This window comes from Ooceraea biroi, chromosome 9 (genome assembly GCF_003672135.1).
Source record: "Ooceraea biroi isolate clonal line C1 chromosome 9, Obir_v5.4, whole genome shotgun sequence".
In the NCBI taxonomy this organism is placed as follows: domain Eukaryota; kingdom Metazoa; phylum Arthropoda; class Insecta; order Hymenoptera; family Formicidae; genus Ooceraea; species Ooceraea biroi.
In genome coordinates, this window is record NC_039514.1 from 12,565,415 (window position 1) to 12,593,168 (window position 27,754).

The following is a 27,754-nucleotide window of genomic DNA, read 5'->3' on the forward strand; positions in this document are numbered from 1 at the left end:
CACGTTTCATAAAATTGATTCTTGGAAATTATTTCTGCCAATGTGTACATGTTTTACAAAAAGTCTAGCATTTACATGTATTCTATAATTATTTGTTAAAATGTATTTAAATGTATAGAAACCTCGATAAGATAATGATTAACTTTCTTTGTTGTTCAATAAATCTGCAAAGTCAGGAGCATGAAGGCAACGCGAATAATTATGCTTCATTTTTACAGTGGTACAGGGTAGACAAAAGCAAGATCAGAGAAGATCTGCTGGATCTGTGGGTCCCGCTCGGCAGTGGTCCCAACGCGGATCAGCCCGACAAAGCCGCCGAAATTTTCCTCGTAAGATCCGCGGAGAGATCCGACTCGTTGCCGCTGCAGGCTTGGCACTCGTTAGCCAGGTCGGCGTTATCCTGGTTCATCAGTCGTACGTCCATAAACGGGTAAGTGCCCATTACACCCGTCTCATATTGATTTTTCAGCGAGATATTTCGATATCACGATGCACGAATCTCCGAGTCGGATTTTATTTCACTTAAAACTTTGCGAACTCTCTGTATCGGACAGGACGATCGCATTTGTCACACCGCGGTATTCGCTGCTTTGAAGCAAGTAAATCTTGCATTTCCACATCTCATGCGTTTTTATTAATAATCAATATAAAAGCACAAGCTGTATATTTTAAACAACTGATAAAGAGGCACTCCTTTCTTTCTTATCTGCGTGTACTTGTGATATCTCTTTAAGGGAATGGGAGAAAGATTTGAAATCTTGTTTCTCTCAGTGACGTAAAATACGATTGCCTTATAAGACCAATAACAATTTATGCTGCCTCGAAATATTATACTCTTTCTCATCTTCCTCGTTGCTTGCTCGTACATTTCGGCAGTGAATGTGAATGAAGGAGAAACAGGACAGTGCGAATGATCGTCTTATCCGATACTTTAGACAGAATCTACGTGATATCATACCTAATGACACCCGCAACGCGTCATTTCGACAGTTCTCTCCCTCATAATTCGTAGCAATCTGTCCCCTTATATGTGCGCAGGATCAGAGCATATCAAGCGAGAGAAGTCCCCGAGTTGTGGCTGCATGCTATCTATATGCTAGGGCAAGGCCGAGGGCCCTCTCTCGCTGAAGGCGAGATCGTTTGCGAGGTGATGAAAGGGGGCCTTCCCTTCTCGCCGGTTAATTAATAACCACGGAGATACGATCTCCGCCTATCTCGCTGTCCGCTGCGAGGCTCGACAAGCTGGTGGCAAAGGCCCTGGCATGGCCGCGGGTCGGTCAGGCGGCGAGGTGGGCCGCGGAGGCCCCGGGAGGGACAGAGACGATGTGAGAGAGCGAGGGAGACCAGCGCCGTGGTTATTGATGGCCAGCTTTGTTTGCCCCCCGAACCGTTTATTAAAATCCAGCGTGGGTGATTAACCTCTCTCTTGCCGGCCGCGTCGTCCTGCCAGGCTACCAGGCGGCGGGCAACACCTCCACACCTCCATCTCGCCCCGCATATCCGTGCGTGTGTTTTATACACGTGGAACCGTTTATTAAAATTTCTCCGGACGCGGCTAGCCGCGCGGCTACTAGGCGTGACACGTCCGCTCTGTCGGTTTTATAAGTCGGACCGACACACACAGGAGCAAAGAGAATCGGCGGAGGTGTGTCTCTAGGGGTTGCTCTCGAGTAGCTGAATATTTGACAACACGTCTGAATTTAAGAATCATTAACGAAGATTAATATACAAGAATATTATGAGGTGTGTGTGAAGCTGGCGTATCATTGCGCGGAAAATCATTAATTATTGAGAGTTCTGGCTCCCTTTTTAATAGTTCTAGAGTTCCTGATAGGTTAAACACATAGTTCAGGCCATTAAAGCGAGAACATCGCATAGTGCAAAGTGAGACGCCAACTTCACGCAGCGTCTCACTTTGTCCTGCGACAGTTTCCGCCATAATTCCGGTTAGATTTTAAAAGATCTACAGTTCTACATGAGTTCTAGAAAGAGTTCTAGCGAAAACAATTTTTTCATCTTTTTATAATTATTAAAGCTAAAAAATGTTTAAGGGAATGACGACTGGTTAATTTCAGAGAGTTCTGTGCTTTGTGAAATATTTCTCGTGTAGTTCTGAACATATTTAACCATTTTCCAAAGAGTTCTGAATGCAAACATTAACAATTATTTAATAAAATATTTTTATCGTCCGAGAAAGACGTATCTACGGAGATATATGTGAGACGCTGGTCGATTTTCGAGAGTTCTATGAAGATTAAAATATTTCTCGTGTAGTTCTGAACGTATTTAAGTATTCCAAAGAGTTCTGACCGCAAACATTAACAATTATGTAATAAAAAATTTTTATCGTCCGAGAAAGACGTATCTACGGAGATATATATGAGACGCTGATCCATTTTCGAGAGTTCTGCTTATTCTAAAACAGTTCTCGTACAGTTCGGGACATGTACAATGCCTTTCCAAAGAGTTCTGGCAGGAACAACGATTAGAAAATTTTTTAAAAAATTATTTCACCCGAAGAGTGGACGTTTTCGACTTTACCAGTGAGACGCTGGCCGAAATGTCGGAGTTCTGGCTTTCCTAAAATACTTTTCGTATAGTTCCGCACGTACTTATGAATTTCCTAAAGAGTTCTATGCACCAGCGACATTGTGTAATGTAAAAAAACTTAAAACTGCTCGAAAACTGCATTTTAAGACAGAAAAGGGTGAGACGCTGACCGAACTGTCGGAGTTCTGGCTTCCTAAAATATTTTTCGTATAGTTCCGAAGGTACTTATGAATTTCCTAAAGAGTTCTATGCACCTCTCATGCATAGCACTCTCTAGGAAAATCATAAGTACGTGCGGAACTATAAAAGTATTTTAGGAAAGCCAGAACTCCGACATTTCGGTCAGCGTCTCACCTTTTCTGTCTGAAAGTTCACTTTTCGAGCAGTTTTAATTTTTTTTTAAATTGTGCAATGTCGCTGGTACATAGTAGTACTCTTTAGGAAATTTATAATTACGTGTGGAACTATACGAAAAGTATTTTAGGAAAGTCAGAACTCCGACATTTCGGTCAGCGTCTCACCTTTTCTGTATGAAAGTTCACTTTTCGAGCAGTTTTAATTTTTTAAAACATTGTGCAATGTTGCTGGTGCATAGCACTCTTTAGGAAATTCATAATTACGTGTGGAACTATACGAAAAGTATTTTAGGAAAGCCAGAACTCCGACATTTCAGCCAGCGTCTCACTGGTAAAGTCGAAAACGTTCACTCTTCGGGTGAAATAATTTAAAAAAAAATTTTCTAATCGTTGTTCCTGTCAGAACTCTTTGGAAAGGCATTATACATGTCCGGAACTATACGAGAACTGTTTTAGAATAAGCAGAACTCTCGAAAATCAACCAGCGTCTCACTGGTAAAGTCGAAAACGTCCACTCTTCGGGTGAAATAATTTTTTAAAAAATGTTCTATTCGTTGTTCCTATTAGAACTCTTTGGAAAGGCATTATACATGTCCGGAACTATACGAGAACTGTTTTAGAATAAGCAGAACTCGAAAATCAACCAGCGTCTCACTGGTAAAGTCGAAAACGTCCACTCTTCGGGTGAAATAATTTTTTAAAAAATTTTCTAATCGTTGTTCCTATCAGAACTCTCTGGAAAGGCATTGCACATGTCCGGAACCATACGAGAACTGTTTTAGAATAAGCAGAACTCTCGAAAATCGTCCAGCGTCTCACATATATCTCCGTAGATACGTCTTTCTCGGACGATAAAAATATTTTATTAAATAATTGTTAATGTTTGCATTCAGAACTCTTTGGAAAATGGTTAAATATGTTCAGAACTACACGAGAAATATTTCATAAAGCACAGAACTCTCTGAAATTAACCAGTCGTCATTCCCTTAAACATTTTTTAGCTTTAATAATTATAAAAAGATGAAAAAATTGTTTTCGCTAGAACTCTTTCTAGAACTCATGTAGAACTGTAGATCTTTTAAAATCTAGCCGAAATTATGGCGGAAACTGTCGCAGGACAAAGTGAGACGCTGCGTGAAGTTGGCGTCTCACTTTGCACTATGCGATTTTTTCGCTTTAATGGCCTGAACTATGTGTTTAACCTATCAGGAACTCTAGAACTATTAAAAAGGGAGCCAGAACTCTCAATAATTAATGATTTTCCGCGAAATGATACGCCAGCTTCACACACACTATTATGAGAAATTGCCAAGAGTATTCAAGTAGAAAATGATTTTTTGATAAACTTTGTGTTCGAACCGCTTCTCAGCAGCGGATTTCCGAAAAAGCATCAATTCAGAATGTAATCGTAATTAACAAAGTCTATAAACGCGGATGAGAAATTTAGTGTGCTACAATAAAATACAGGATTTATAGTTCCTTTCATCCAAGAGTCGATCCGAAAGTACACTGCCACGTGTCACAACCCCATAACAAATGAGACGCAGTATATATCCATAATTTATAGGGGAAATATCCCGCGGTCGATATGTGGAGTATCGCGCGTGGACCATGCGAGACACGAATTTAAATTCAATCGTTGGCATTGTGCCGGGAAAGCGCGAGATAATCCACGTTTGCTTGCCAAGCGCGGAATGGCAAAAGAATAATCCATAGTCGCGAAAAACGGAGCTTCCCTTCTTTTTTTTATTGAATTGTCAGCGCTATGGCGCACAGCGGTCTTGCCGAATCCGATGTAACTTAATCATACGTCCGAGTAAGAACGGGCGTCGTTCCCGCATCACGTCGAGCCACCGCGTCGGCCGCACTTTAGTCACGGTGGTACCAGCTGATCGAAAACTCGACGAGTTTACTACTGGCAATCACACCTTGGTATTTGTCTTCGTCATCGCCGAGACGCACGTAATTAAACCCTTTCGCCACGCCACCATAAACCCTACCTACCTCTCGATCTGCCCCTCCGAACGTGAATTGATTGGTGTAATAATTGCCGATATACTGCATTGCGCGTCAATAACACTGGTCACGCGTATTGGTCTTCAAGATTTGCGTTCATCTTTAATTCTGAGATAATTATAAATAAAATGAACAGAATCGTGCAATGAGTCACGCCGGTAATGATACGTGATAGAAATGTCAAATCTAACGTGTATTTTGAGCTTTGAGAAATGGTGTATTTCTTAGATCTTGCTAGCTTCATCAAGAGTGTTATCTATAATTAAAAACGATACATAACGCTCTTTTCTGAACTTTCATCTTGGAGATCTAATTAGTGAATATATTTCTTACAATTATGTTCGCGATAATTACACTTTGTTTATAAGTCCGGTATAATTTCACGAAATCGTTGGTTGCAGTTCAAAGGAATTTCCCCTTGTCAGAAGTTTATAAACGACTTTTCAATTCTGCGGAGCGACGGTCGACCTTGGATTACTGAATAATTACGATAATTACTTGTAATTACGTTCGACCCACAATTACAGTCACACGCGATTTGAAAAATGAGGGGACCTTCGCAAGCCGACACGACGCCAGAACAATTTAATTCGTATTAAACAATAATTAACAATAATCGCTCACAATTATATTGAGTGTACAATTACAGTAAATACATCGCAGGACTACAAGAAATCGAAATAAAATTACAATGACTGCGACGGCATTGCCGACAATGTCCAGTCGTTTTCATAACGTACATTTATTTGAAATGTTAATATTTTCTGCCTTCCCGTGATGCACTTGATGAACTTGATGACTTTTATGTAACGGAAATTATTCTCTCTTCATTTCTTTAGATTCAGCGATCTGAGAATCTAAAAGATTCGTGGTGTCAATTGCAATTATACTACGTTGCGATTTCCGTTTCACGCAACTGAGAACGTTCTCCCCCCGGTAACTCCGCGCGCTTTCGCTCGCTACTAATAACGCGCGCATTAAAGGCGCGCGGGATAACCAGTCGTGAATAATCATCGCGCAATTATATCGAATGCGTAATTACGCGGCGCAAAGCGGCACAGTGTGCGTACAGAACGAGAGACAGACAGAAAGAGAGAGAGAAAGAAAGGCTGCAGCGACTCGGAACGGGGAAATCGTCGACGTTAGAGTCACCTGGGTGACGTTCACGTGACGTTGCAACGCCGTCCCGCTGAGAATATTAATTACGTCCTCCCGTCTGCCCCCTGCATCCTGATCCCCTGCGCCCCCGGTAGCTCCCGGGTTCGAGGTCCTCGCTCGCTCGTCTCACGAATTAATCATAATTAGCGGCGCGATGTCCTCCATCAAAGTGCTGGTCGTCTCGTCCTCGGGACAGAGGAGATATCGCGAGAGAAGGACGAGGGAAATCACGGTATAGCCAGGCCGGGAGGACGGGAGGGAGAGGTAGCGAAGAGAAGGAAGAAAATTAGCCACTCGAAGCGTGCATCCGCCCTGCGCCGCGCGAACGAGGGGGGAATCCCTCCTCGCGCGGAGCAGCGCCTTTTCGAGTTCGCCGTGCGTCACCGTGCCCCCCCTTTCCCCTTCCCTCCCCCTTCCCTCCCTGCTCGCTGTTCCATTTTGATTTTATTTTCGCGCAAATTGCGCGCAATTTTCGCCGGATTGGCGAACCGAACGCGCAGGTGTGCTCGCACGAATAGTCGAGTGGTCCCGCAGCTCCCGCGTTTCTCCTGCGGGGTTTCGGGCTTGACCGGTGTCAATTAACATTGATTGGCACGCGGAATGGATCATTATTGCTAATTGCCAGTCCCGGAAATATTTCCCCGCCGGTGGAACCACGCGCGAATGGTGGCGAGCGTGCGTGAGGAAGGCGGTCGGCACGGCGGGGGGGACGGATGCCCCCGGTTTCTCCGATTGTATCTCGATGCAAATTCGGTTGTTATATACCACCGGCGTTCTCGCCTCCCTCTCTCCCGCGAGACTACGTGCGTAATTACCGTCCCGACCGCCATTACCAATCTCGTTCTAATATTATCATTCCGCTACCGCCGAGAGATCCCGCGCGTTCAGACGAAATACGCGGACGCATTCCGAATTCGAGCTTCCGATCGTCTAATGAGGTGGAGGCTCGGGCTCGACTGTGTAATTTCGCGTCCGTTATCCCTCGCACGGTTAGTCTACTTTTGATTCCCGTTCTATTTAGTCTGGCGTTGATTCATCGAAACTCTTAAAAAAAGCAATATGTTACGATATATCCATCACTGTTACTGGAAACTATAAGCGGGCTAGAAAATATGTGCTAAAACACAAAGAGCAGCAGCATAGATGCAACATCTTCTTTTTGTATAATTGTATATTATTCTTCCACAGCGAGTTATTCATAGTTGTGCAGATGAATAGAAATGGAGCACTCATAATCGAACCGTTGAACAATGAAGCATTCCAATATCAATCTTTCCGACGAGAATCATGAAATCGCGAATCAGCGGAACGGACAGATTGATAGCGCGAATGCCAGTCAAAGGGTTAATCATTCGGTAGCCGACTTGTGAGAAGAAAATGAAGAGGAGAAAATGACGTGCTGAGATACCGGCGTAGTCGAGACGACGAGAGAGACTGGAGGACGAGAGCGCGAAATTATCAGGTACAGACGGGGAATCCAGTAGCTAGTTTTTGTCTTAGGGGCCTCGACTTGTATGGGACCAACAAGAGTCTCTGATGGTGAGGCTCGAGCGAGGGAGAAGGTGTTTAGTTCCGCGCGCCACCTGTTACCTCCCTGTCTCCTCTTCGACCTCCCCGCTGTCCAGACCTGACTTCTGAAGGGTGACCAGACCCCTACAGTTTCTTTCCTCTGTCTACGAATGATCCACATCGCTTCAGCGATAGCTTCGAAAATCGTCCGATATACCATCGTTAATTTAATTTCTGTCAATTATAGATACAACAGTATTCATTTGACTATTATTAGTCACAATTATATAAATTATATATATATAATAATTAAATATTAGTAATTTATTATGCAAAATAAAATATCGTAAGAGTGAATCTGTCTGGAGAATTCTAACGTTCTAAGTTAATTTCTTGCATCAAAATTTGAGTATAAAGATAGATTCGATTATTCCAACGTCACAAATAAGTTTTATGCAAATCGACCGTCGGACATTATATTAAACGATGATCACCGGCGGAAAGTAAACACGGGAATTTATATGATAATGAAGTGGGAGCAGAACAATTAAAGGCTCCATCGTCGAGTATTATACGCGTGCAATTGCGACAGGTTTCGTCGCGGTTTACTTTGGCAGCCATTACTCTCTTGGTGTGTGGCTCACATCATCACATGAGAAACTTATATTCAAGCGAATCGCAAAAAGTAATAAAAAGTGAAAGCAGCTTGTATTAACATACGAATAATGAAATTATGTAACGTTAAACAATTTCACGTTTTATTCAAATGCATTTGTGACAAAACATCATTCTTTGATTTTAACAAGGAATTCTTTGGATCTGATTATTATGTTTATGATTATTATTTATTATGTTTTAAAAGGATAAAGAAGAAATAGAAAGAGAAAGAGAGATAAATGACAATTTAGGAATGTAAAACTATTTGAGCAGGTCAACGTTAGTAGTACAAATCCAGACAATCGTTTCGTTTCCACATGCCTGAACGATCCCTCGAACGATGAGATATTTTATCCACCGTGTCTAGTTGATTGTTCACGCGACGATACATTGTTCGTATATCTGTCACGTATGTTCGCCTCTCTCGCTATCCGCCGAATACGACAAACGAGCGGACGCGTATGGCGCGTTCGAGCGCTACGAGGTAAATTTGATTTTAATGAGCGAAAAGGAGCCACGTGGGATAATAATGCGCGGGGACCGGGTCGTACTTCCTCCTTTTTTCCTCTTTTTTTCTAATTTGCTGGCAGTCCAGCCGGTAATTTTCCGGAAACAAGCGGCCGCGCTTTGCAGCACACACGTGTTACCAGGAAGGAATTACTGGGAGAGAAGGCGGAGGACGAGATAGTAAGAGCGAAACGCTACATTGCATTCCGCTTCGCCACGTATTGGACAGGCGCGTAACGCGCAATATGCACTTTTCCGGATGCATCGACCTCGTCGCCGGCCATAAAAATCGCACTGCGCGGTCGGGCGTTAAGAGAAAAGTGACGACGTTAAACGAGACACGGCAGATTGTGCGGTTCCGCGAGATCAGAATTGTCTTTGTTTTCAGGTCTTACAAGTTGTCGATAAAAAATATTATTAGTATATGTTTGAGGTTGATGATAAAAATTAATTCGAAAACATTATTGCGTCGAAAGTGTTTTTAATAAATTTATTGTATGTACAGAAATGTACAAATTGCGACTAGCTCAATTAAGAATAAAATGATTATGTATTTTGTACCTCAATTTATATTGTTGCTTAGAAATTAATTAATATCAATAATATTAAAGCTAATCTGTCAACGTTTACGTCGTAATAAATAGTACACCGTAACAATTTTTCAGTAATAATATTACGTGCCTTAAATTTTTATTAAGTTTCTTAACGTTGCTTGAGTCGTCAGTAACTTTTTCTGCACTCGGAAACCGTTTCCTCAATCGACCACCTTCGTGCCCATTCCCGTATCGTTATACCGAGCCAGCTCTTTCTCTTTCGCTTTTCCTTTCTTTCTATCCAGCATCCTACGATTGGTCCGCCACGGCGTGGCGGCATCGGCCCAATTGGTCAGTAATTATCATTAGCGCGTTTGCGCGAGGGGTGGCTTTTCCTCCGATTGGCAACCCTCTCCCGTGTAATTAACGGCCGGGCGCAGGCGCGAGTTCTCGCGCGCCCAGAGCGGAAAAGCCGTATCGGCGCCGCCTCGTCCACCCTCTCGGGAAACCGACTCGACCCGACCCGACGGGATCTCGCTCTGTCTCTCGGTTATGACCAGTAATTACGAGGACGAGGGGCGGCGCCCCGTGGGATTATTCCGGGAGCGCGTGATCAGGCGTCGCGACGCGCCGGCGCGCGTTTGCGCTCTCTTAATTGCTCATTAAACCCTTTCCGAGAGCGGCGCGCGTCCAGAAAAGGGGCGTCCTATCTGCAAAAGGGGAGTTTCCTACTCATACCTTTATTTGCAACTCCATTTTCTTCTGAATGTAATTAAAAACTTATTCAATTAAACGAAAAATTATTTTCAAACACAATTTAAAGTGTTTTAAGTGCACACAATAACAACTACCAAGCTTCGTCTTGAAATTGCGGAATCTTATTTGCATATAATTTCTATTCTTATGTATGTGTATTTACACATACCTACTTTAAATTAGGTTCTTTTCTCGAAATTGTAACGTTTGTTTTATTTTCAATTTGCTAAATGACGATAATATAGGTGATTCGAATTATTACGAAGTACTACACTTTGTTAATGGCAATCCTCTGTAATTGGCAAGAAATTATGGAGTATCTCATTTTACTGTGATAACAATGAGCACAAAAAAGTTTGTTAACGAAACTGGCACGCGCACTAGTTGTGCGATATCGATTTACTTTAACATTGTCTTCGTACTGCATATAAATGTGTACAAATGCAGCTTCACTGCGAGTCAATTAATATTCATATCATATTCATACCTAATATGGATTTATCAATCTAAATATATAAAAATTTTATATCATATATCGTTTAAAAGTTGGAAATTGTTTTTTCTTTCTTGATTTTTGATGACAAAAAAAGGCACGTTTAATAAAATCTCTTTATACGATATGATCACAGAAAAGAACATCTTGATATTTTCAATAAATTGCAAAAGGGAGATCTTTAGAGATTTTTTTTTAAATATGAAATATTACGTGGCACATGCAATATTTTAGGGAAATTATACAATCCTTTTACGTATAGCTTTCATAGATCCGCACGCTAGAATATGACAACGGTTGAAGCAACGTTTTTCGTGCAACAATAACAAGTCTTGTTACTTACGTATTAATCCATTCTTCCCGGGAAACGCCAGACAAACGCGATGAAAAAGCAGCGCGGTAGCAAGTTGCTCCAAGAAAGAGCCCTTTTAAAATTCACCCTTTACCTTTGCAACACACGCGATGCGCGTAATAATATAGCATTCTTGCTTTGCTCTATTTTTTTCTTTTCTACGTAGTTTACAACTATCAATCATATTGTCTTACATAAATTCGTATTACTATAATATTTCGCATATTCATTACATGTGAAAATAACACAATACGAAAGGGATGAAACTATTCAATTTAACAGAATACATTATTGTAGAGTACTGATATATATATCCATATACGTATAACATTCAATTATATCAAAACAAAGGAAGAAAAATATTGTTTATTTTCCAAACATATTCCAAGAATGATACACATGCCTTTGATATAAATGCAAAACTCCTTCGAGATTTTTTATTAAATCTAAATGAAATTTTTTATCATATGACAAGTTTCTATGCAACTATCAATTTTCCAAAAGTATTTTTCCATTATTCTTACATGCTTAATGAAAATAAGCATATACGATATAGATATAGACATATATGAGTCGCCGACTAGGCTCTGCCGTGTCTGTTGGTGCATAATGCACATGTCGTTGCATACGAGTGCCGTTCGCGTGTACATACTCGCATAGTGTGCGCCCGAAACGAGCGCGCAACCAAGAAAGGACGTCCCTGTCTGCTACGTGCGCCGCTAAATATGTCCTGTTAAATAATAAATTCCCTGATTCATATCCGTGCCAGCTCGTCGTCCCAAGTGTCACGGATAAGACGCTTTTCTAAAACGAACAAATTTAACCGCTTCAGTCGCGATATGTACAATAGTTAGTCCTCAAAATTACTCGCAAATGAGACAGGGAATATAATCATGATTGTTTTCCAAATTCCAAATGCAGAATTGAATCCAATTTTTAAATCAAGTTATATATATATATATGTCCTTATATATACACTTCTGTTTCTAACATCGATTAGAATTGTCAGTCTTGAAATTGCTTGTAAACTTCTTTTTCTTTTTAAGTCCGTATTTAAAAATCCACAATCTACTATATGTCTACTGTAATAGGCAATATTGTGTTTCATTTAGTTACCTATAAACTAAATATAATTTTACATAAATATTATTTTTATGTAAAGTTCATTTTAATTTTATGCTTAGAAAGTTATGTCTTTAATAATAGTGAATGAAAATAGTGAAATAAAGAATGCGATTCTATTACTCAGACGCGTAACGTTAGTGATCCACTACAATTGCTATTCTATTCGGCCGATATAGCAAAAGAGTTGATCACGAATTTTTAGGTGTCCCACAAAATCTACAAGAGGCTGTTCATGATTTCATTGAACGGAAATATAAACGACATCACTCTTTCTCTTTCTCGCCTCTTGTTTTACGACGCACGACGCTCGTACGCGAATCACGATGTTTAAGGCGTCTAAAATTCAGAAATGTCCCCGTCAAGAGAGGGATTTGCCGTAGCCCGTGCCGAGAGGGAGAGAAACGAGTTATAAAAGTGTATATTTCCCTGGCGAATAGTGCGCGCGTCCCATCCTCTTCGACTTTCCGTCCGCTTGAAAAATCCGACGGCGTCGCGCGACTTCAGCCGAAATTAACGACCGCCCTCACTGTCACGCTACGAGAATAAAGCAATTTGATATTTTTTTAGCTTCGTTACGATACACTTCGAAAAATGCATACAAACTTTTTGAAAAGATCAGCCAATATCGATCATCTTCGCATGATCATAGAAATTCTGGAATCTCTACAATCGAAGATTTTATATAGACAAGCTATAACGTGTTAAATATAAAAACCAAGTAAAGTTTTTAGGGCAGCCTTGTTGATGACCGTTTCATGAGGTCAGAAAGAAGAGACAAAAGGGATTGCGCCTGCTTTCGAGCCTCAAACTGTGACGTGCGATCCGCATCGCGCCACACAGATATACGCACACGTACACAAATGTATACATGTGTACATGGTTGTGTACTTGCATGCACATATATATAAATATATATGAAGCTTTTTCCAATACAAGTTCACACAGCCGTTCATGTGTACCATACGCATACACACGTCCACTCTCACGATAGAGAGAGGGATGGTAGCACGACGAAGTGGTACGTCTGAGGGGTGAAACGAGCGGCCGAGTATATAAGAGGGGTAAACGAGGGAAAAACGAGAAGAGGAGGAGAACGAGGCAATCGTAGACAGAGAGCACGAGGAGAACGGGGAGAGCGCGAGAGAGACTCTCATAACGCATAACGATCCCGTTTAAGAATCACTCCTCTCCTCCTTTTCGTTTCGCCTCTCACCCTTTCCCGCTCTTCCTCATAACCGGGCGAGGTAGCGAGCGGCCGTTCCCAGCACCCACTTTGTCCACCGACTTCCCTCCCTCCCCTCTCTCCCTTCCTCCCCGTCTCCCTTTCCGCGCCGCCAAACCCCCCGATCGAAGGACAGCATTTGCAAAACTCCAGCGTGTATAATAATTATTATTGTCCACGGGCCTCTCACCCCCTCTCCCTGCTAACCCTCAGCGTCCCTCGCCTGCCTGCCCCCCTTCGACGATCGTGGCGGCGTGGTCTCCCCTCCAGCCGCCTTGGACAGGGTGGTCCGTGGTCCACGCCTACCCAGCATCCCCAGGTTCGAGTGACGTTTGCTCGCCTTCCCTTACCCCGCGCATCCTCACTTGCTACCCCCGCGCCCACCCTCACTGAGCTGTCGCGGACTCGCATCCGCGTTCTCTGCGCGTTCTCCGTCAACGAAGAAAGAACCAGCGGAGAGAGTAACGAAGAGGAGCAACGAAGGGACGAAGGGAGAAAAGGCGGGAGGGAGGGAAGACAGCTAACGAGACGCCGTGCCGGTACGGCGAATGCTAAATACACGTCGGTCCTTTCTATCCTTCGTTTCCACCCTCCTCTCCTCCCGTCGTTTCCCTCTTCGTCGATCCTCCGATCGGTCCATGCGTGTCCCGTCGTGCTTTCCGCTTCTTCCCTTTCTCGTCCTCTCCTCCTCTCTCCTTCTCTTTTTCTCTCTTTCTTTCTCTCTCTCAACCACGAGATTCCCGCCCTCGCCATAGCAGACCCCGCCGCGCGCGGAGGTCTCGCAAAATAAATTCGCCCCCGCCGTTGCTTTCGCCCTTTCCCTTGCCGAGCCGAGTCAAGCGGCTCGACGGAAGCGGCCGACGTTCGCCGAAGAGACTCCACTTACATTGTCACTACGAGAGCGCACACGACGCGCGAAGCATGTCCTTCTTGTTACGCGCGTCCGTGTTGGATGCGCTTGGCCGCGCGTCCAGGCTGTGCCACCGTCTTAGTTTCTCTGTGTGCGTACGCATGCCTACAGGGGCCAACATCGATTGTATAATCGCGGCCAGGAAGAAAAAGGCACAGGGAAGATGAGGCGCGATGATATCACAGCGAAGGATCCTCGATTCCTTTTCCGTTCTCTGCCGCGCGCGTCTCTTCCTTTTATGTTCTCCCATCTAGTATTTTTTGTCCGCGACATCAGTAACCAACCGCGAGTGGTTCATTGCTCCTTTGCCTTTATCACCGGCTTGTTCGTATCATTTAGTGTAAAACTTGAAAGGCGAAAGGTCTATGAACGTTCTTGTTATATATAGGTTGTTATATATCATTAGGTATCATTAACGTTAATATATCTTATGTAATGTCGATATTATATATAATATATTTATAATTACATATAAGGGATACGTTCTCTCCACTTGATGCTCGCAACGACGCGAGCATTATTCTATCTTTGTCTAATATTCAGTGAGCAATAAAGACAAAATGACGCTCGCGTCGTTGCGAGCGCCAAGTGGAACGTATCCATAATAATCTAAATGAATAATTTGAATTTATCTGCTTTTCAGCGCAAGAGCTATTGACTTGATTCATACACATTTGATTGAAACAGCTTAATAGGAATTTTTTTAAGGAAAATTCCCCGATAACTTTTTGCATTCGGTGATGGCCAATGATCTATGAAATTTTCCGAGTTTCACGGGTCCTTTTACCTTCCTCGATTCGAAATACATTTTTCACGCTGGCGGACGTTGATTGAGTGCACCTAAGGAAAGTAATATCGCGAGAATTTACCCGTCCCAAGTTTTGTTCAGCACAAGATATAGCGCGGAACAATTCTCTGTCTTCTCGTTTCTTCCACATTGTCCCATCACTAAGTTTGTAATCGCCGCAAAATTAATATTCACATTATTGCAAAGTAAAATCGTTATAAAGAGAATTGGAAAAAGGCGAAAATGATAATAATGTAAAAAATATCGTAACCATTTGTCATTTCTCACATCACGTTAAACAATCATGAGCGTATTAACAACGCTTCAAAGCAATCTCGTCCGATGATACAGAGGGAATTTGAACGTATCGGAAGAACGGATGGGAGAATTGACATCGCGAGAAAAAAAGAAGAGAGGCGGGAAGAGAGAAAGGTCAGGCTCGTTGCTCGCTCAGAACGACGACAAACGAAGGTAGAGATGACTGGCCGGATTCCTTAAGTGTTGCCCCAATCAGATCCCATGTCACTCGGTTCATTAATCCATTCAGGACGAACTCTGAAAAGTTCCGTCCTGCGCGCCGTATTACAGAATTACATTTCGTTCGCGCACGCTTAATGACGTGAATACGTAATGGTCGTTCGAACCGAACGCGCGCACCCTCGAGCGTGACGAGATCCAATCGAGTTATCATCGTGCACTATATACACACATACCCTTGCCGTAACTCTTTAAGATGCAATTCTTGATGTCCTCAATTTCCTGACATAATTTCCGATGCGTTCGCTACAAAATACGTGTAAAAAGCTACTTCCACCTGGAAAAAGTTAATACATGTACGTTTCTTCTGCGCACGATTTATTTCTGTGAAAAACATAAATCTTAAATTCTTTTGATCCAAATATCTAATTCTAGTCTTGGAGATATCGCTCGCGCGTAATATCTGGCGAGAAGTCGCGCGACGGAGGAACACCGCGTTGAGCGAAGAAGAGGTTCGCCGCAACCCCAAGCGCGGTACCGATCTCGCCGGATCGCTCGCTCGGCCGGGGATTTGCAAACAATGGCGTCGTAGCGCGCGGCGCGTTCTTTCGATGGCGGCTCGATACGCATCGCATTTACATATTATTGCTATTATTAGGTAAACGATCCTCCGCCGTGCGCCTCTTTAACACTACTCGCTCGTTCGCCCTCCGGGCTATTTTACGATCGTGAGGCCCCGTGCGGGTGAGGGGGTTCTCTCCTCCTCCCCCGTTGCCGATAAAAGCCCGAGCTTAAGCTTTCTCCGACAGCACGCCGGCTCGGCGACAAAAATTGAAGCACCGCCCGGGCTGAGAGTGGGTGGCTGGAATTGTAAATAATCGTCCTGCGGGGAGATCGTTATCGGGCTTACATGGCGCTGGCCTATCCTCGCCGCCGGCGAGCGGAGACCATCGGCGTCTCTCCGTGGCGTCTCTCCTCCTAAACCGATTTCACCCGTCGAACATCGGCATCTCTAAAGGCGAGATGAACCGCGCGCAAGGAGCATTAATGAGCGAAATGATCGCCGAGCTTTGACTCCGATTCCCATTTCGGGACACGCGATCGCGGATAGGCACTCTCGAGTCCTCCGCGGACTTTTTCGGATTACGCTGTCGTCTAACAAATGTCTAAAGGTACCATTTCGAGTGACTTTGGTATCAACACGTACATCCTTTTATCATTTTGAGGATATTGAATCTTCTTTCTCACGATTTAAGGAAATTTCGTGACGAATTCAATATTTTCTGCAAATCTTCTAACGATTTGAGAATGCAATTAAGAGTGAACCTTTTTCTTTTTCCCCCGGTGTCTTTAAATATAATTGTTCCGCCTTCCTCGACGCTCCTTTTTAAGATCGAGTATGGAGCGTAGCTCTCTAGACCGCATGACGCCAGACCCGGATTAAAGCTGCGCTCCTACAGTTCAGGATTCTTCTCATCTCTCCTTCGTCCCAAACGAGGCAAAAAGGGACCCTGTGAGTCCGATAAAACAGAGATAGAGAGAGAGAGAGAGATGCTGGAGGAAGTTGGGCATCGCAAGGAAAGAAGGGAGAAAGGAGCGGATTGGGAAACACGGGGAAGGAGGAGAAGGAGACGGTTGCGTACGAGTGTAGTGTGGTACACGCGCACAATGGGGCCTGCGAGAGAAGAGGAGCCGAGGAGAGAGCGAAAGCGGCGAATTAATTGTCGCTCGCGCCGCCGACGAAGCCGCTGCGATCCGCGGGCCTGATTTGTGGGCCCCCGCGTATATATCACCGCACGGCCACACGCGCGCGTGTGCGTGCGTGGGTCCCCGTCTCGCTCTTCCTCCCTTTCGCTCTTTTTCGCTCCGAAGATCCGCGGTGGAGGTCGCGACGACGAGATGTGACCGTGCCGAGATGAGTTGGTGGTGGTGCTGCTGCTGGCTGACAATGGAAACAAGCCCAGAGAAGGAGAGGAGGGTACAAGGAAAAAAGATAGAACCTGAAACGGGAAAAGGGGAGAGAAAGGGAGGAAGAATGAGAAAGGAAAGGAACGAGGAGAGAAAACGGGAGTAAAGACGGGAGCGAGAGGGTTGGTGCGCGACGTACGAAGGTGAGTCTCCACGTGGCGGGGGGAGGAGGAGAGAAGGAGGAGGAGAGGTAGGTGACTTAAGGATCCGCAGAAAGAAGGAACAAGGTAGAGAAGCTGGACGATACTACGAACAATGCGCCAACCGGGTCCGTCGTGGCTTCTCCCCTCGCCCTGTCCCTCTCTATCTTCCCTGTCTCTGTCCCATCGCTGCTCTCCATCCTCTCCATCCCTCTTCTCCCTCCATCTTATTCTTGTTTATTATTCAATGGGACCAGGAGGTGCTCGTTAATTGATGGCACTGGCCATGGCCGAGCGGCGCGGAAGAAGGCAAGAGAAAAGCGACGAGGGAAAGAAAGGCGAGGGAGGAATGGACGGGGAGAGGAGATTCGGGGATCAGCCTGCGGACCACCATCGCCTTATTTATAACGCCGGGGATAACCGAATTCATGATCAAAATCCCGCGTTCCGCGGGCATTGATGGATCGCTTCGCGCAACCCGCGACGACTCTGGTATTTTCGAATGAACCCGCCCCCTTTTTCCTCACGATGCTTCCTCCGGCACACGGAGGAGAAGTCACGGAGGAACGGGGGTAGAAACCAGCCCTGCCTTCTGCTCCCCCCGTCCCTGTCCGCTCACCCTCTCCTCCCTCCTTTTCTGGATGACATCGACGAATTCCGCGGGGCCAACCTGCTGCCGCGAGGATGCCTCGGGAATTCGATTTCTATATGCAGGTGCTCGTTCGTACGTTTGTTCATTCGTTCGATCGATTGATAGGCAGAAGAATCAGAAGATCGAATGTCACTGAGAAGCAAAGGGTGTACGGTGTACGCGTCCAAAAAAATGAGCGAAACAAATAAGTACAGATTAAATTCTGAGCGCAATCTGAGCAAATCGATAAGAATGCATCTCTGATGGTTGAATCTTTATTTCGAGCGATCCAAATTATTGTGCTTGTGTAAGTCGAGTACTAGATGAAACTAGAGCGATTTCTTAGTTTCTAAACATAAAACTGGCAATTTGTGTCAAAGTTTTTATCTACTTTTTTTTTTACTTCTCGAATGACATACATCGTTTCCCAATGAGTTGTTCGACAAAATATAAACGGGGACATGCGGCGATTATGCGCCCCATGATGAGCCTAATTAAGCCTGGTTTCGCGCTCGTAAAATTTCATGACAAAATGAAGATGCATTATCGACCAGTAATATGCAGTAAAAGCATTTAATGATATCGCCGAAAGCCTTCATCAAGCGACAAGCCTGTATCGCGTATCTCAGTCTTTTCTGAAATTTCCAACTATTACTTTTATGGAACAAGATCAGCAGATCTAACTAGTTACTCGGAAATGATTAAATATAGATTTTTATATACGAATGAGATAATCTTCTGTTTTTATAAATAGGAAAATAGTTTATTGGCTACCTCGGGTTTATTTCTGCGTGTGAAATGAACATCTTGCAATAACAATTTTTCTGGTATTGCAGACTGCTGGGTCGCGGCTCCATGCACGTGTTCTCCAGCGAACAATTTCAAAAGCTAATGGACGCGAGCGGCTTCACGGGCCCCTGGCATTCCTTGGTGGACCTCGGGGCAGGTGATGGCGCGACCACCGCCCACGTGGCACATCTCTTCGAGAAGGTGTACGCCACGGATATCTCACCCCCCATGAGATGGGCTCTAGCGAAGAGGAAATTCACGTACGTAAATTCCGTTAAACAACAGCCCGTCTTTGACGCTTCCCCGACGATTTCATTTAAAAACAGTATGATAATAACGCTAAATTATATCAGTAGAAAAATTTCTGAGCACAAACCGATTACGTGCTGATTATAGATCGTGTTTCGTAATTCGCTCATTTTTATTACTCCATGTAAGATTTACTCTTATTATTCGCGCAAGCAGAAAATTCACGCAAGAAGAAAGAGATGCAATTTTATTCGTTTAAAATTTGACATTAATATCTTTAGTATCTTTAGATCCACAGACAGCGGAATACCTTCGAAACCAATCGTTATTACAGTCATTGCGTTTATGTATGCAAAGGTCGTTCGATCTGAATATCCCGAGAAGAATCCCTACTGACTGGGTGGGAATTTTTCAACTGCAAAGCTCCCTTGCGAGCGTGGAGTCGCGTATACGAGAACGCGAAACAGATTACATTCTTCGAATCGAATACGAGCGGCCAAAGGTGGGCGGTGGAATCTCGGCTCCTTGAACATGTATTTGCATTTTCTTGTAAGGGCAACGCGCACTCGGTAAATTCACGCGACGCATATTTTATCCTCATCACTGGTTAAAGCTCCGTATTCACGACTTTCCTTAACATTTTCAATTCTGAGGAAATTACGACCGCGTTTTTCCTCATAAAATTCCTGAAAAAATTAAAAGGAAAAAGAGCACAGAGAGAGAACAAAAAACGAAGCGTGGAGATTAATGGCGAGGCAGACAGGAGAGATTTCCTTAAAATTATCAAATAAACTATGAAAAGAGAGAGAAGGAGGAACTCCAGAAGAATAGAATGCCGGACTAATCAGCCCAATATATAAGAAAGGAGAGAAAAGTGACGTAAAAACAACTATATGGGAGTGACTCTGGTGGACTTGTAATATATATGCGAATGTTCTGAATGAGAAACTGAAGAATGAAGTGGAGAGTAAACTGGGAAAAGGACAGTCTTTGAAGCGGGATTTTTGATGCAATATAAGTGCATAATATGCATTTCTATTTTGGCAGAGAAAAGATTTTTCCGTCAAATCTTTTTCAGAACTTTATTACAATTGTAGCTTATTGAAGCTGAGGTCATTAAATAAAATTGGTTTTTCTATGATTTTTGTGACATCACAATTTTTATAGAAAATTTTGTTCGCATGTATCAAATACACTTTTCCTTTCCTTGAAAATGTAAATGTTTGATAGATTGATAATAACACGAATCAGTCTCTCATTGAGAAATCAATACGAATGTCGTTCCCGAACAGATTGAAGAATCATCATCAGGACCGTTATTATCATGGTTATCTTAAAAAATCCGCTAGCTTCATTATAGAGTGAGATAAGATAATTGATGGGCAGACCGGATTTGCGCGCTCGCGGACGTATAAAACGCCACTTGTCGACGCTCGTGTCGATACGTAATGCCCTATACACGGTGCGTCACTAACAGGTTTATTGCACCGAATTGATTGGAGTAGAAGTTTACGGTGGTTTTACACCCGGAGCGGACCCGGACCACGTCACCGCCGCCGTGTTGTTACCGACCTGCTCTTGGTGCGAGTCGCCGCTCGAATTTTAAATGAGCGTCCGCAGAGTGCGATGGACCCGTAACATTTTATGGAACTCTGACCATCATTCGAGTAGCAGCACCCTTCAGCAGCACGTAAAATTAGCGACAGACTAAAACTATTCTGTTATCGATTTGCGTCCCCGAGAAATCAATTCCTATTTTCACGTTTCGTCGAAGAAAAATCATTTAGGAATTAGGAATTAATTATGAAAGATATCCAGAATAATCCGAGCAAACTCTAAATATAAGTTTTACTCCTTCACGCAGGGTACTCGACGTGGAGAGGTGGCACGAGGAGGCCGGTCCCTTCAACGTGATCCTCTGCCTGAATCTCCTGGACCGCTGCGACCGTCCAAACACTCTGCTGAGGCTACTAAGAAATTCGTTGGTGCCCGGCGGTAGATTGGTTGTCGCCCTGGTACTACCGTTCAGCCCCTATGTCGAGGTCGGCGAAAGGGGTAATCACAAACCGTCAGAGTACCTGCCGGTGCGAGGGAACAGCCTCGAGACTCAGATAATCGGCCTGATCGACCGGGTTTTCGCTCCGGTGGGTCTACGATGTCTCGTCTGGAGCAAACTGCCGTACTTGTGCGAGGGAGACCTGGGACAGGCGTACTACTTCCTGGATGACGTGATCTTCGTGCTAGAAGCGCAGCCAGTTAGTACACGATCCTGAATTAGCGGTAGATAACGATGTTTCGTTGCGAAGGAACTATTAAGGACTGAAAACTCGGGGGCGGATTGTGTGTGCACAGTGTACGCACGGGGAGAGTGAGGACAATCAAAAGGAGTTGGAAAAAAAGAAAGCGAGTCTTTCACACTTGTAAAAACTTTAATGATTGCTGTCATAAGTTAGAATTATGCGAGAATACAGAAGAGCAATACTGGCAAGCGACAACGAGCTTAATGTGCAGACACAGCGGTTAGCGTTTGGTGTACGAATATCGATTATCGATCCGAGTCTAAAAAGGGAACAACGGATCGGAAACGGTGCGCATTTTATAATCGTTTATCATCTTACTGTCGAATTCGGTGCGGAAACGTGTACACGGTATCTATGGTATAGATATGGCGCGAGAGTAACGAGATCCGGAAACGAAATCTGTATTACGTCTTCCTTTCATTTCTCTGCCCCTTCCCTCGTGTGCTCAACTGCGTTCGAGAACATCCCTCTAGAACCGCATCCTGTCTCTTGCCAATTATTTAAATTAGTAGGAATTAACAAATGATGTTCGAAAAAGAATGTAAAGTGACGCACACTGAAGCGTCAGTCGCAGCAACTGCAGTCGTAAAATCAGTCTAAGACACGAATAGGAAAAATGTTTTAAACTCTGAAAGGTATTTATTTGTTAATTTGTAGGAGATATTATAATAATACAGAAAGCATTATTTACAAAAATGTCGGAACGTAACTGAGATAAGAAAAACGAAAGCGCGGAAGAGAAGAAACAAAATTCAATCTAAAACTGACATTGGTAACGTTGAAGTGTAATATAAATGTACAAGATATGTTTTGTGTAAGCAAATGTGTAAACCGGGAAATAAAAAGACAGACGTACTACAGTGCTGCAACTTTCGCTTCAAAAACGAATAAACGTACATACTCATTGTGACATTTTGAGCAATCGCACGATTGTGTCCAAATAATAATTCGTAGGATAAGATGGATTACAGATGGCGAACACAGCTCTCAGTTTTATATATACACACACATCTCGAGATTCTATTTCAAATATCAATTCATAAAAATTCTTATCAGACTTTGTTTCCGCACTCCTTATTCCCCACTTGGCATAAATTGCAGCGACATGGATATGCTTAAATCGCAGGCGGTCGATTGTGCGACCGACTGCGAAAAACAAACGGTGTTACGTTTGTTTGTTGTTTTTTTTTCTCGTTTTTTATATAATAACTACTATAAGAAATAAGTCCATCTAGTTATTGGAAATACACTTTGGTGTGCAACAAGTTATCGTCCAATTATGAACCATATTGCAGCAGCCTCCTTGTCGATATATATATAATATGTATGTCAACAAAAAACGCAGTCTATAGAAGCCGGATCTGCGTTTGTTTAAACCACAGTCACTACCCGTGAGAGATAAAATAAAGAAGTACTATCAAAAATTACTCTTTCGACTTATTATCATTGTGCCCTTGTATGCATTCTGCAATCTGAACGCAACGGACACAAAGTAAAGCAAAGAGAGCAAAAATAAATGAAAGAAATCAATAATGCGCAACAGAAAAAGAAAGAAAAAAAAGAAGAAAGAGAACGGAACGAGAGAGATTGACAACTCGCACGGTCTGCTCAGATCTATAGATCCGACTCCTAAATGGTAATCGATCGGCACATTCGCTGCATACATGTAGTAAATATAACAGATACATGTATAGAAAGACACCTTTAACATACGCGCGCATTCATATAAAATTTTGCTATCCGATAGCCGAAAACTCCGCACTCGCAGATCAATACACACACGCGATCCACAAGACACAGCCCATGCATTCGCATTACCGCGACACACAATTTCGCGTACGCAGTAGACATTCGCGGCACTTTGTCGTTTCTTACATCCAGAGACGAAAATGCCTGTAATCCTACATTATTGAGAAAGAAGGAAACATCTTACCATATCGCTTATATGCGTATATAACAACCGAACGGAGAAACAGTTTTTATCCCCGCAATCGAGACACGACGTTTACTCGAGCATTGCATCGAATGCCTCGCGAATGGATAACGAATAGAGTTTTCCTTCCCTTATTCGCGTTTCCCTTGCGACGATAAAAAAACGTTTCTATGTAAATAATACTTCGTGCACGGTGAAAAGTCTTTGAGCGTCAGTGCGAATCACACCCTCTTAAGAATCGTCCAATGACGTAACGACTTCGTTCTTTTCCTCGCTTATCATGTATATATACATATATATTAAGAAATAATTTGTTTCTTAAAAAATACCTATATCAATTGACCACAATGACTTTTTTTCCCGTTTTTTTTACGTGCACACCGCATATACTGCCCATGGAGCTTACGGGGTATTGCAAATCTCTCAACATTCGTAACGCATGCTCAATTAGCAAATAGTACTAGAAATAACAACGATATATGTATATGCTCATCTTATCCTTAAAAATAAATAATAACGCATATAGATATACCTTTCTTTTGGAAAAAATATATATACATAAGTTGAACACAGTAATTTCTTTGCTAGTCGAGTAACTTCGTGTGTATGTTAATTCGAAGTTACTTTAAAGAATATATATTCAACAAACAGTTAAAAACAAAAACGAAGTAACACGAAATTCAGAAGGGTCATCGTCGTCCCCTATTCTCATGCAACGTCAAATAACGATTAGTAGCAAAAGCTTTTGTACCAGGCCAATTTAGTCTTCGCTTCTCATTTTCCATTTAAGTTTTACACGCTTATATAATAATTTTTTTACATATAGTATATAAAAAAGCTCTACACGATATACTATTAATCAGGTAATCATTGGAACACAAGCGGTAAATTGTTAAATCGATACGATAAAATATAAATGCTCTTCATGCCGTGTATGTCATGTCGTTCGCATCACAGTTCACTCGTTCAGCATTCAGTGACGGCGGGATCAGTCGATATATTAATCGCCGTATAAGCCCCATAGGCAGATTGAGAGAAGTCGCGACACGAAATCAGACTGCAGCGATGAAATAAAGCTAGTAAGAACCCCTAAGACGACGCGGTGTGTGAGTTTCTAGTCCTACATATAAATCTTGTTTTTCTCGCTATCCACGTTTATCACAGTCCACGCATGACTCATTTTGTCTCTTAGTATTTGAAGTCCTAAACGCCAACAACTTTTTTTGAGCAATCCATCGGGTTGTTTAGATAAGAAACACCCAGCTAATCGATAAACATTTTCTGACTAGAACATCATAGAGCGCAAAAGACGAAATTTGGTCTGTTGCGAGTAAAGCGAAGATAACGCTTAGTCCAACTTACGCTGCTCGCACAATTCTTCCATCCCACTAGCTTTTCTGTTTTGCAACAGGCAGATAATATTTCATTAGCCAGAGAGTTCGAGACAGGGATAGATCTAACATTACTAACATATACTTAATAGTACTTACAACGTTGACAAGTAAGGTGTACCAGTATGATCTAATCGGTGTTTATCTTCGTTTTTCCAGCTGGAGACTGGTATATGTGGAGGCGGCAAGAAGCTTCTCAACGATTGTACAAGCTGTATAGTATCAACCAATGCTGCAACAAGAGAACAAACCACCTGACAATCTCGACAACTAGTAGTTTTATAGAAGATCACTCTGAATTTTACAACACGAATCTACGCATATGTTGAAAATAATAATCATCTAAGATTGAACAAACTCTTATTACTTTTTTGCAAAGCCTCGGACTGCTTGCCGTATGGCTTGCACATTGCTGGCCGTACGCAGGATTTCATTCTTGCCATATTCTTCATTACCTCTGCAAATGCACGCACGATCTTTTCTTGACCTCCTACCGTAGCAAACAGTCATGCGTTAATGTCATCTTGATATTTCAAAGATACACTTGAAAAGTACGAAAAGTAGTATTTATTACGTCTACATTGCGATACTTTTAATCACCTTCCGAATTCGCGGATGATGATCGAGAGCTTTTTTCACCTTCCAAAGGCCATGCGCCATTGTGCATTGCCAACAGATCCTTATTAGCATTCCCTAATCCTTGCAAGTTCCCTAAATTCAGTGCGCTGAGATTGTCCAAGTTATCCAGATTATTGCGTAGAAAATCCGTCAACTTGTGATCGGTGATCGGTATGTTAGGTATTAGAGATTCGTAGTGCTGCTTGCCGGATGACACTTTCTTCTCTTGCGATACAGGCCGATGCGGAATATTTAACGATGGACGGCTTGGAGGACGTTGAAGATTCATTTGGTTACTAGCACCTCTTATTTCCGGTAAATCTGCTGCGGAGCCTCCTCCCATATGCGTATTCGGATTAGCACCGCTCAATGTCTGAACGTCGAACAAGATACAAATCACTTAACGGACTCAGTTTACGTAGTATCGGGCAAACATCGCACAAAATATTGTACGAAAACGTTGCTTACCGCCTGGAAATCAGTGCTGTGCGGAAAACCGGTACGCAAGAGGGACGCGGTAGCTTCATTCTCCTGGATGTAAGTGGGTGCCATGTGGCCCATCTTCTGAGTAAGTTCCAACTGATTTTTGTAATAACGGCAAGCAGGATTTGGACAATTCTGTACGACTTCTATGATAAACTCTTTCTCCATTCCGAAGCACTCCCTCCCAATGGTATAAGACTCCATGACTGCTCTGACTGTACCCTCTAGGCCCAAATGCAAGCCGTGTGGCCCATTCATGTGTTTCAACATCACGGCGTTGGCAAAATGCTCATAAGGAAGTATTATTTTTCCGTTCTCACGAAGAACTAATCTTCCTTGTGAATCTAGTGCAACTCTAGATGCTATCATCCTATAAGTGAATTGAATGCGATAAGTATTTTATATAAACGTTATGTTTAATTTCAAAATATTTGCGAATTCTTACTGTACGTAAGCAGCACTTGGCATCATAGAGGCATCCTTGAATTCTGAAAAACATTGTAACAGTTCGATACTGGGATTCCAACTTTTACTTTGCAAATAAGCCTGTAACAGCATGTACATCTTCTCCGTGACGTAACCAGCGCTGCTTGGTGTAGCAGGATAGCCTGAGCCTCCACCGCTGGACCCATTTCTGTTTGCATACCTTTGGCAACAATGTTCTTCATAGTTTCTGCCAGATCCATTCTGCGTACAAATAATATACGTGAACGTTCCAAAATAATCCGTTTACGAAGAAACGTGAATCTTATGATAACGTGACGATTTATATCGAGATTTATAAAGAGTGATCGAGTCCGCGGTGAATAAAATAAATAAAATAAATAATATATCAAAAACGATGTTCACGACGAAAGCAACCTCTGTCATCTCGTCATCTCGCGTGAAAACTCCGCGACAACGCGAATCAGCCATGACAGGACCAGGTGGTGAACATCGAGCATCACCGAACATCACCGAGCATATCCTCGGCGCGCAGATTCTCGCTGTGCGCCAAGTTGTGTCACCGTGGAGCCCGCCATTCATGCCGCTCGTCGAGATTACGAAATGCGCGACACGGTGCTCGGCGACGAGAGCGGGTAGCGTTCGAGCGAGCCGTTTCCCAGCATCGTCGGGGCAGCGGCGGCTCGTCGGACGCTCGCCGTCATCCCCGTTCCGAGCATACGCGCCTCTCGGCACGGCCATTGTTATCGCCCGACGAGCGAGCTGGCGGAACCGATAAAAAAGTGCTCGGTCGCGAGCGTGCGAGCCACCGCCCCCCTTCCGCAACGATAACACGCGGGGGGGAACCGCCAAACGTGCTCTCGGACGTGCACTCACCCCGCGCCGCGACCACGCTGATGCACTCCACTACGGCGAAGCCGGATACCTCCGAAAGCCCGTTCGTCACTGTTAATCACCGCTGCACGGCATTACCTAATTAATTATAGCTTCAGATCACATTTGCAAATAACATAAATCGCGATAATTATTTCCGCAAGGATCGCTTGCACGGTCCGCCGCCAGGGGCGCACCGCGGCGTTCCTACGCGCTTTTCGGCCGTGTGCGTATGTGTGCGCGCACGTACATGGCGTGCGGGTACGCGCACGTGTGCACGTGTGTCGCGCGTACACACGTACGAGCGACCCCGGCTGCGCTTACGCGACGCCACTTTGCGCATTTATCAATATTACTTTTTGCAATTGATATATCACGTCGCTCCGAGCAAGCCCGGCTCGGCGCGGCGCATGACGAATTAGATCCGGCGCGCCGAACGCCGCCACGTCTCCCACTGCGCACGTGCCGCGACTACGTGTAAAAATCGCGCGCGATTGTCGAATTCGCGCGAATTGCTTCCTAATCTG

General features: G+C 43.6%; 2 protein-coding genes across 4 annotated transcripts in view; one reads left to right on the forward strand and one right to left on the reverse strand.

Moving 5' to 3' along the window:
• The window catches only part of LOC105279520 (methyltransferase-like protein 9), a 33,518-nt gene extending 10,609 nt beyond the window's left edge, over positions 1-22,909 (forward strand). Inside the window, 4 exon segments of the mRNA XM_020031712.2 lie at positions 219-430; positions 18,984-19,196; positions 21,050-21,454; positions 21,456-22,909. Of these exon segments, the coding sequence (XP_019887271.2) occupies positions 219-430; positions 18,984-19,196; positions 21,050-21,454; positions 21,456-21,501 (876 nt within the window). The 3' untranslated portion in view covers positions 21,502-22,909.
• LOC105279572 lies at positions 21,600-27,441 on the reverse strand. Of its 3 annotated transcripts, none has more exons than XM_011339433.3 (7): positions 27,231-27,441; positions 26,356-26,597; positions 25,896-26,280; positions 25,410-25,800; positions 25,177-25,299; positions 24,909-25,041; positions 21,600-24,815 (listed from the first exon to the last, which is right to left on the reverse strand). In XM_011339433.3, the coding sequence occupies exons 2-7, from the start codon at positions 26,472-26,474 to the stop codon at positions 24,767-24,769; spliced, it is 1,200 nt and encodes a 399-aa protein (XP_011337735.3). In that variant the 5' UTR covers positions 26,475-26,597; positions 27,231-27,441; the 3' UTR covers positions 21,600-24,766. The 3 variants fall into 3 exon arrangements, with proteins under 3 accessions (XP_011337735.3, XP_026828004.1, XP_019887269.2); XM_026972203.1 differs by lacking the exon at positions 27,231-27,441 and adding an exon at positions 26,772-26,972 and having other exon boundaries at positions 25,449-25,800; XM_020031710.2 differs by lacking the exon at positions 27,231-27,441 and adding an exon at positions 26,772-26,960.
• Between the last annotated feature and the right edge of the window lie 313 nt (positions 27,442-27,754).